Source organism: Clinocottus analis, unplaced genomic scaffold (genome assembly GCF_023055335.1).
Source record: "Clinocottus analis isolate CAN_PGR_092001 unplaced genomic scaffold, fCliAna1.0.p SCAF_2, whole genome shotgun sequence".
NCBI lineage: Eukaryota > Metazoa > Chordata > Actinopteri > Perciformes > Cottidae > Clinocottus > Clinocottus analis.
The window spans coordinates 1,995,315-2,005,361 of NW_027175931.1; the positions used below are offsets into that span (position 1 = coordinate 1,995,315).

Consider the following 10,047-nt stretch of genomic DNA (forward strand, 5'->3'; position numbering starts at 1 on the left):
GAAGAAGAAGAAAGAGAAGAAAGAGAAGAAGAAGAAGAAGAAGAAGTCACGGGTTCGGTTCCCTCCAACTGAACTGTTTTTTGGGAGTTTTTTTAAAAAGTGTGTGCAGTCACTTTAATGAAAGAATAATGTGAACCAGGTTGGCAGCAGCGTGTGTGTGTGTGTGTGTGTGTGCGTGTGTGTGTGTGTGTGTACACGCAGGCAGTTTGTCCTCACCCCTGTAATATTCCTGCAGTAACGCAGCGTGACTAACACTCAATTATGATGTTTTTTAGTGCAGTAATAACAACACTAAACGCTGTGTGTAGTGTATCTACCGCCGCACGACACAACACAACACCGCCGAGTTGTGTTACACACTCCGGCCTGGAGCTTCAGGAATTTGATCTTTTTTTAAATGTATTTTTTCTTAAAGCAGGCGGGTCTGGCTCACTCCAGAGCTCACTCCAGTTCTCATGAAAAAAACAACTGTAAATATACTTTAAATACATAAAAATGCATCTAAATCTCTGTAACTCTGGAACAACTCGTGGGTGAACGTCTCCCTGGTCGCGTCATCTGGACGATGGACGGGGGATGGACGCGGGGTCGAGTCCCGCGGGATGGACGCACACTTCCTCGTGGAATGACGGGGAAATAGCGCGCGACGCCTCGGCCTGTCAGAGCCGCGCGGCCGACACGCCGTAAAACATTCTGAAATCTCTGTAGTCGCACGAGAAAAACCTTACGCAATCCTTCCCAGAAAGCTGGATTCCTCCCGCTAAAGCAACCTCTCTCTCTCTCTCCCCCCTCTCTCTCCCCCCCCCTCTCTCTCCCCTCTCTCTCTCTCTCTCTCTCTCTCTGTCTCTCTCGCCCTGCAGGATGCTCGTTCGGAGGTCGTTTCTACTCTCTGGAGGACTCGTGGCATCCCGACCTCGGGGAGCCCTTCGGGGTGATGCACTGCGTCCTGTGCCTCTGCGAGACCGTGAGTTTGCTTCCTCCCTCTCTCGATACATACACATATGTATGTGTGGGTCTCCAGGCTGTGATGTGTGATGTTTTGTGTGTTTTGTGTGTCTGTGTGTGGCTCCCTCGCAGCAGAAGGGCCGGCGTGGCAAAGTGTTCGGGAAGGTCAACTGTAAGAACGTGAAGCAGGACTGCCCCGACCCGGACTGTGAGGAGCCCGTCCTGCTGCCGGGACACTGCTGCAGGACCTGCCCGAAAGGTAGGACACACACACACACACACACACACACACACACACACACCTCCAACCTGCAGCTTTTTACATTTAGTTTTATTTTAATTGCGCGACACAAAAGATCCACAAACGGAGCGAGAGGCCGCACGACACGCAGGCAGTGGAGGGAGAACGAGGTCTGTGTGTGTGTGTGTGTGTGTGTGTGTGACGATATATTTGCTACACTCTACACACTAGTGTTAATAAATGAAGATAAATGATTTATTTATTTAAAGCATCTTTGGGTATTTGGAGCCGCTCAGTCGGTTTTCCATTCACACACATCAAATGAACACATGTCCTCTCACAGGGATTCAGCCTCATTCACACATTGACACTTACACACACACACACACACACACACACACACACACACACACACACACACACACACACACACACACACACACACACACACACACACACACACAGGGTGTTTTTCTCTGCGCCGTGTGTCAGGTAATGGAAAGTAAATGTAGCACTGTGTGGACCGGCCCTGGACTGTTTGTGTGTGTGTACGTGTGTGTGTGTGTATGTGTGTGTGTGTATGTGTGTACATGTGTGTGTGTGTTAGTGTGTATGTGTGTGTGTGTATGTGTGTACATGTGTGTGTGTGTTAGTGTGTGGGTGTTGTGGTGAAGTTTGTGAGGAATAGGTTGAGTGTGTTTGTCTTCGCTTTGGCAGCAAAGCATTTTTGTGTCAATGATGGAAAAAAATGGTGTGTGTGTGTATATATATATATGTTTATATATATATATATATATATATATATATATATATATATATATATATATATATATATATATATATATGTATATATATACGTGTGTGTTATAACTGGAGCACCTGAGGATACCGTGCATTGTGAAGTAGGGAGACGTGAGACTGACATTACCCAGAAGCCTGCGGGTGTGCCCAGTGGAGCAGAGGGGGTGCAGAAGGTGTGTGTGTGTGTCTGAGTGTGTGAGTGTTTGTGTGTGAGTGTGTGTGTGGACACAGTGGGTCATTGTTGGGATCTCAAGCCAGCGTCGCTTCAACGGCAAAACACAGAGAGAGAGAGAGAGAGAGAGAGAGAGAGAGAGATGTCTCTCTCTCTCTCTCTCTCTCTCTCTCTCTCTCTCTCTCTCTCTCTCTCTCTCTCTCTCTCTCTCTGTCTCTCTATCCTGAATGTTTTGGTTCGTTTTTCTTCCAGAACCTGAAGCGACTTCAAAGAGAAACATGAATCTTTTAATACGCAGTCGCTCAGAAATGTTTTAGTGTTTCAAGACAGAAAAAAGGTCCCTCGAACTTTTCAAACTTATTTTTGTTATTTGCAAATATTTAAACTTTTAAAAATGATTCTTTAACACCTTTAAATATTAAGATTTACTTTATTAAAGTTATAAATAAATTCTGTTAAAGCTAATAGAATATATATTTTTTCTTTTCTTTTTTCTATTTAATATTTGTATTATTTGTGTATTAATATTTTTTTTAATGCATAATCTATTATTAATTAATTATTATATGATTTATTAATATGTGTTATAATGCATTATCTATTATTAATGTATTATAATATATTATTTATTCATATTTTTGTATAATGAATTATTTATTATTATTACAACATTATTTTATACTCATTTGTGTTATATTGTATTTTTTATTTGTTATTTATGTATTATTATATAATTATTTCATCATCATTATTTTATCAGAATATATTCTATTCCTCTTTATTTATTATATTATGTTTTCATTATTTATTGCTCTTTGTAAACATGCAGCAGTATGTTTTTCATATTTAATAACCTTGTCTTTCCTCCTCTCCAGGAGATAAAGACTCGCTGCTGGACGGCTTCGAGTATTTTCAGGAGTCGAGTAAAGACAAAGACGACGACCTCCACAAGTCCTACAACGACCGATCCTACCTGAGCTCTGAGGAGCTGGACCCCGGGGAGAGCCGCACAGGTGAGGCCCAACACAGCCTCTGTCTCTAAGCAACCTGTGACTCTAAGCAACCTGTGACTCTAAGCAACCTGTGTCTCTAAGCAACCTGTGACTCTAAGCAACCTGTGTCTCTAAGCAACCTGTGACTCTAAGCAACCTGTGACTCTAAGCAACCTGTGTCTCTAAGCAACCTGTGACTCTAAGCAACCTGTGTCTCTAAGCAACCTGTGACTCTAAGCAACCTGTGTCTCTAAGCAACCTGTGACTCTAAGCAACCTGTGTCTCGAAGCAACCTGTGACTCTAAGCAACCTGTGTCTCGAAGCAACCTTTGTCTCTAAGCAACCTGTCTCTCTAAGCAATCTATGACTCTAAGCAACCTGTGTCTCTAAGCAACCCGTGTCTCTAAGCAACCTATGTCTCTAAGCAACCCGTGTCTCTAAGCAACCTGTGTCTCTAAGTGTCTCTAAGCAACCCATGTATCTCTAAGCAACCTGTGTCTCTAAGAAACCTGCTCTCTAAGTGTCTCTGAGCAACCCATGTCTCTAAGCAACCTGCTGTCTAAGTGTCTCTAAGCAACCCTCTCTAAATGTCTCTAAGCAACCCGTGTCTCTAAGCAACTCACTCTCTAGGCAACCCGCTCTCTAAGCGACCCTCTCGCTGAGTGTCTCTAAGCAACCTTTTCTCTAAGCAACCCGCTCTCTAAGCGACCTTTTCGCTAAGTGTCTCCAAGCAACCCTTTCTCTAAGCAACCCACTCTCTAAGCAACCCATGTCTCTAAGCAATCCATGTCTCTAAGCAACCCTTTCTCCCCCGTAGACTTCGTGGCCGTGTTGACCGGAGTGACGGACTCGTGGTTGCCGAGCTCCAACGGCGTCGCCCGCGCTCGCTTCTCTCTGACCAGAAGCAGCCTGGCCTTCTCCGTCACCTACCAGAGGTAACGCTGCGTTCAGGGTCTGCTTCCTGTGTGTGTACACGCTGCGTTCAGGGTCCGCTTCCTGTGTGTGTACACGCTGCGTTCAGGGTCCGCTTCCTGTGTGTGTACACGCTGCGTTCAGGGTCTGCTTCCTGTGTGTGTACACGCTGCGTTCAGGGTCCGCTTCCTGTGTGTGTACACGCTGCGTTCAGGGTCCGCTTCCTGTGTGTGTACACGCTGCGTTCAGGGTCTGCTTCCTGTGTGTGTACACGCTGCGTTCAGGGTCCGCTTCCTGTGTGTGTACACGCTGCGTTCAGGGTCTGCTTCCTCTCTTTGAGCTCTGCAGCTGTCACTGGTTTACTTTATTTATTTATTTATTTACACGTCTGGGTTTCAGGGAAGAAGATCAAAGAGTTAAAAATCTACATTTGAGTAAATACTTTGCAGCCAAATCAAAAAGTTTCAAGATATTTAACCTTTTATCTTCATAACGAGTTTAATACTAAATTAATAATGCAGAATAATATACAATAATGTACAATAAAGCAGAATAATGTACTCTAACATACAATAATGTACTCTAATGTACAATAATGTACAATACAGCTGAATAATATACAATAAAGCAGAATAATGTACAATAATGTACTCTAATGTACAATAATGTACAATAAAACAGAATAATGTACAATAATGTACTCTAATGTACAATAATGTACAATAAAGCAGAATAATGTACAATAAAGCAGAATAATGTACAATAATGTACTCTAATGTACAATAAAGCAGAATAATGTACTCTAACATACAATAATGTACTCTAATGTACAATAATATACAATACAGCAGAATAATGTACAATAGAGCAGAATAATGTACTCTGATGTACAATAAAGCAGAATAATGTACTGTAACATACAATAATGTACTCTAATGTACAATAATGTACAATACAGCAGAATAATGTACCATAAAACACAATAATGTAAAATAATGTACAATAATCAGAATAACGTACTCTAACATACAATAATGTACTCTAATGTACAATAAAGCAGAATAACGTACTCTAACATAGAATAATGTACAATAATGTACTCTAATGTACAATAAAGCAGAATAATGTACTCTAACATACAATAATGTACAATAATGTACAATAAAGCAGAATAATGTACTCTAACATACAATAATGTACTCTAATGTACAATAATGTACTCTAATGTACAATAATGTACAATAAAGCAGAATAACGTACTCTAACATAGAATAACATGTCCGCTGTCTCTCCTCCAGGATGACTCGTCCCAGTAGGATCCTCCTGCTGGACGCAGACGGCTCCACAGCCTTCGAGTACAGAGTTCCCAGAGGAGCGGCGGACATGGTAAGCCCCGCCCCCTTTCCCATCATGCCACTGGTTCCATCGAGCGCCTCCACGGAGAAAGAGCGATGAAGTGCCGCTGTGATGAATGCACCCGCTCTGGACGCCACGCTTTCCTTCCTCCCATAACTCACTCACGCAATAATAAACACACACACACACACACACTCACACACACACACAGTGACACGAGTGTGTCAGCTGTACACATCAACACACACTGAGCGTCCGTCGGGTCAGAGGTGGAGCCGGCTGAGTTTCATGAAAAAAAGCCCAATATTATCCTGATGAATCAGACGTCGGCGTGCTCGTGTGTGTGTGTGTGTGTGTGTGTGTGTGTGTGTGTGTCTCCATCGGTGCACATTCACTTCCTGCCAAAACACACACACACACACACACACACACACGCACATCTCCTCTCTCCAGTTTCAGTCACAGAAATTATGTTTTTTTCAATATAAATATTAGTGTCAAGCACCAGAGGACCCTTGAGAAAACACTCTCACACACACACACACACACACACACACACACACACACACACACACACACACACACACACACAGAGAGGGTGAGGGGGCGCATACTTTAGTAAAAGAGACATTTTTCACACGTTGCATCACGAGCGTCGCTAATTAACAATAGAGATTACCTCCTGAACCCTGGAAGTTATGAGGCGCCACAGCCCCCCCCTCTCCTTCCCCCCTCCTCCCCCCTCCTCCTCCCTCATCCCTCCTCCCCCCCATCCTCCCCCCTCCCCCCCCTGGCTTCATGTTGACGGCTGCAGGCTGCGGTTTCCCAGAGAACAATCATGTGTTGATGCGTTCAGCAGATGTGTTGGCTGGTTTTTTTTTCGTCTGCGTGCCTTTTTTGATTTATTTATTTATTTCATTTCTTCCTCCTCGTGGGATGTTTGGAGGCCTGCAGCTCACCTGTGTGTGTGTGTGTGTGTGTGTGTGTGTGTGTGCAGATCTGCGGCGTGTGGAAGAACCTGGCGAAGCCTCTGATGCGGCGGCTGCAGGCGGAGCTGATGCGCATCAGCATGAGCACGACGGCGGCGGCCGGCGGGCGAGGAGAAGTGGAGGGCAAGGTCATCAAGCACCGGGCGCTGTTTGCTGGTGCGTGCAGGAACATTGTGTTGTGTGTATACACTTTGTATCACTGCGGTGTGTGCAGGTGTAACGTGTGTGTGTGTGTGTGTGTGTGTGTGTGTGCAGAGACGTTCAGCTCCACGCTGACGTCGGAGGAGGAGAACTCGGGCGCCGGCGGCCTCGCCATGCTGACGCTGAGCGACACGGAGAGCAACCTGCACTTCATCCTCATCCTGCAGGGCCTCGTCAAGCACCGGGGGAGAGGTGGGGGGGGGGGGGGGCGGCGGCCATTTTTAAAATCTGAAAACTCTCCGTCTCTCTCAGGGTTTCTTTACGGTCATAAAAAACCTGGAAAAAAGTCATGGAATTTATAAAATGGTTATTTTTCCAGGCTTCAGAAGTTCCCTGAAATCCCAAAAGTGTATTAAAAGTTGTGTAAATGTGTTATGTTCATGTGTTCATGACGTTCATTCACGCTAAGTTATAAATAATGAATCTGCTTTTAAAAGAAAGAGGCTCAAAATATCAGCAGCATACATACAGGCATCTATAGAAATGTTTATTCTTTTAATCAAACTATTGTCTCTCATTCATTTGAGTCATTTAAGGTTTACTGTATGCTTTGAATCCTTATTGTTAGTTTAAATACTACATTTTATCACTTTTTACTGGTTACACACATTTCACACAATGTTTGATCATGAACATTTGGTTTAAACCAGATTTTCATCAATTTAAACCAATTTTTATGATTTTTTACCACATTTTCATGAATTTTAAACAAAGTTTTATGACTTTAAACCAATTTTCATGAATTTAAACCCAATTTTTATGACTTTTAACCAGATTTTCATGACTTTAAAGTCATAAGAATCCATTGGTCACAATGTGTATGTACTCTGTATCTCACTGCGGCCATCTTTAACCCCCCCCCCCCTGCCCCGCCCCCTGCCCCCCCCCCTGCCCCCCCCCCCCCTCAGAGCCCGTGGTGCTGCCCCTGCGGGTGCAGCTGGCGTACCGGCAGCACGTCCTGAGAGAGATCAGAGCCAACGTCACCTCTCACGTGAGTCCTCTCCTCACTTCTCAGAGAGACTTAGTGGAGGAAGGAGGAGACGTGTCGCTGTTGTTGTTGTTGTTGTTGTTGTTGTTGTTGTTGTTGTTGTTGTTGTTGGTGAGGAACACACACAGCAACACACTCCTCCACCACCCGGCCTCTCAGACGGATGTGGTCGCTCGCCACATCCTCACGCTGCTGTCGCTCTGATCACCGAACCACCCTGTGTGTGTGTGTGTGTGTGTGTGTGTGTGTGTGTGTGTGTGTGTGTGTGTGTGTGTGTGTGTGGATTGCGTACACACTCCTCACACATGTCAGTGGTTAGTGGTCTGCGGGCCGAGATGGATGGAAGCGAGGAAGAGGGAGGAGAGACGAAGGCTCTGGTTCTAATCAACGGAGAGGAGTGTGTGTGTGTGTGTGTGTGTGTGTGTGTGTGTGTGTGCGTGCCCGTGTGTGTGCGTGTCTGTGTGTGTTGTTTTTTCCTCGGGCCTAGCGGTGAGAGAGAGAGAGAGAGACGGCCCGTCGCCACCTCGCCGTGTGTGTGTTTGTGTGTGTCTGTGTGTGTGTGTGTGTGTGTGCGTGTTGTCGGTCATAGCGTTGATAGAGTGCGTGTCTCCTCTTCTCGTTGTGCGTTTTCTTTCCATCAGAAACATCAGGATCCACGGCGCTGCTCCATGTGTCCACACCTTACTCCTCTCTCGTTACTCCATCCATTCCTCCTCCTCCTCTTCCTCCTCCTCCTCCTCCTCCTCCTCCTCCTCCTCCTCCTCCTCCATCCATCCATAAGCCCCTCCCCCTCCTGGCTCCTCTCCATGTGGATTTACAGCACATGGATATTTATATTGAACCGAGGCCCTGTCATAAAAGTAACATTTCTTCAACGCGCTCCTGCAGCTGTTCTATTACTCCCACATCTCCTCCTCTTCCTCCTCCTCTTCCTCCTCCTCCTCCTCCTCCTCCTCCTCCTCCTCTTCTCTCTCTTCCTCCTCCTCCTCCTCTTCCTCCTCCTCTTCCTCCTCTTCCTCCTCCTCCTCTTCCTCCTCCTCCTCCTCCTCCTCCTCTTCCTCCTCTTCCTCCTCTTCCTCCTCCTCCTCTTCCTCCTCTTCCTCCTCTCTTCCTCCTCCTCCTCCTCTTCTCCTCCTCCTCCTCCTCTTCCCCTCCTCTTCCTCTTCCTCCTCCTTCTCCTCTCCTCTTCCTCCTCCTCCTCCTCTTCTCCTCCTCTTCCTCTTCCTCCTCCTCCTCTTCCTCTTCCTCCTCCTCTTCCTCCTCCTCCTCCTCTTCCTCTTCCTCCTCCTCCTCCCTCCTCCTCTTCCTCCTCCTCCTCCTCCTCCTCCTCCTCCTCTTCCTCCTCCTCTTCCTCCTCCTCCTCCTCCTCTTCCTCCTCCTCCTCCTCCTCTTCCTCCTCCTCTTCCTCCTCCTCCTCCTCCTCCTCCTCCTCTTCCTCCTCTTCCTCCTCCTCCTCCTCCTCCTCCTCCTCTTCCTCCTCCTCCTCCTCTTCCTCCTCATCCTCCTCCTCCTCCTCTTCCTCCTCCTCCTCTTCCTCCTCCTCCTCTCCTCCTCCTCCTCCTCTTCCTCCAGAAGCTTCATTCAATATGAAACACAGGAGCCATGTTGTTGTTGTTTTAAACATATTTTGAGATATTTGTGAGCTGAGATGATTTAAACATTGTGTGTTTTGTGTTGTGTTGTTGTTGTTATTGGTAACGCACGTGCTGTGCGTCCCAAAAGGTTACTGTGTGTGTGTGTGTGTGTGTGTGTGTGTGTCGCTGCTGCTCTGGGATCAGACTATGTCCTGGTCCTGATGCAGGTGTGTGTGTGTGTGTGTGTGTGTGTGTGTTACTCTGAGTAAATGCAGTTGTGTGTCCTTGTCGCCTGGCAGGACCCGGACTTCGCTGAGGTTCTGACGGACCTGAACAGCCGCGAGCTCTTCTGGCTGTCCCGCGGCCAGCTGGAGATCACCGTGGCAACCGAGGGACCAGAGCCCCGAAAGATCTCCGGTTACATCACCGGCAGGAAGTCATGTGACAGTGAGTCATGTGACCGTTCACAACGTCCTGTAGAAGTACTATACGTACTGTGAATACTGTGTACTGTATGTAGTATACGTACTGTGAATACTGTGTACTACATGGAGTATACATACTGTGAATACTGTGTACTACATGTACTATACGTACTGTGAATACTGTGTACTGTATGTAGTATACATCTGTGAATACTGTGTACTACATGTACTATACGTACTGTGAATACTGTGTACTGTATGGAGTATACATACTGTGAATACTGTGTACTACATGTACTATACGTACTGTGAATACTGTGTACTACATTTACTATACGTACTGTGAATACTGTGTACTACATGTACTATACGTACTGTGAATACTGTGTACTGTATGTCGTATACATACTGTGAATACTGTGTACTACATGTACTATACGTACTGTGAATA

At 45.9% G+C, this 10,047-nt stretch overlaps 1 protein-coding gene across 1 annotated transcript in view; it reads left to right on the forward strand.

The window, feature by feature from the left end:
- The window catches only part of chrd (chordin), a 16,336-nt gene that overhangs the window by 1,061 nt on the left and 5,228 nt on the right, over nt 1-10,047 (forward strand). Inside the window, exons 2-10 of the mRNA XM_068585837.1 lie at nt 861-964; nt 1,078-1,204; nt 3,035-3,172; nt 3,969-4,086; nt 5,362-5,449; nt 6,417-6,564; nt 6,664-6,801; nt 7,518-7,600; nt 9,471-9,647. Of these exons, the coding sequence (XP_068441938.1) occupies nt 861-964; nt 1,078-1,204; nt 3,035-3,172; nt 3,969-4,086; nt 5,362-5,449; nt 6,417-6,564; nt 6,664-6,801; nt 7,518-7,600; nt 9,471-9,647 (1,121 nt within the window). The remainder of the gene's footprint in view (nt 1-860; nt 965-1,077; nt 1,205-3,034; nt 3,173-3,968; nt 4,087-5,361; nt 5,450-6,416; nt 6,565-6,663; nt 6,802-7,517; nt 7,601-9,470; nt 9,648-10,047) is intronic.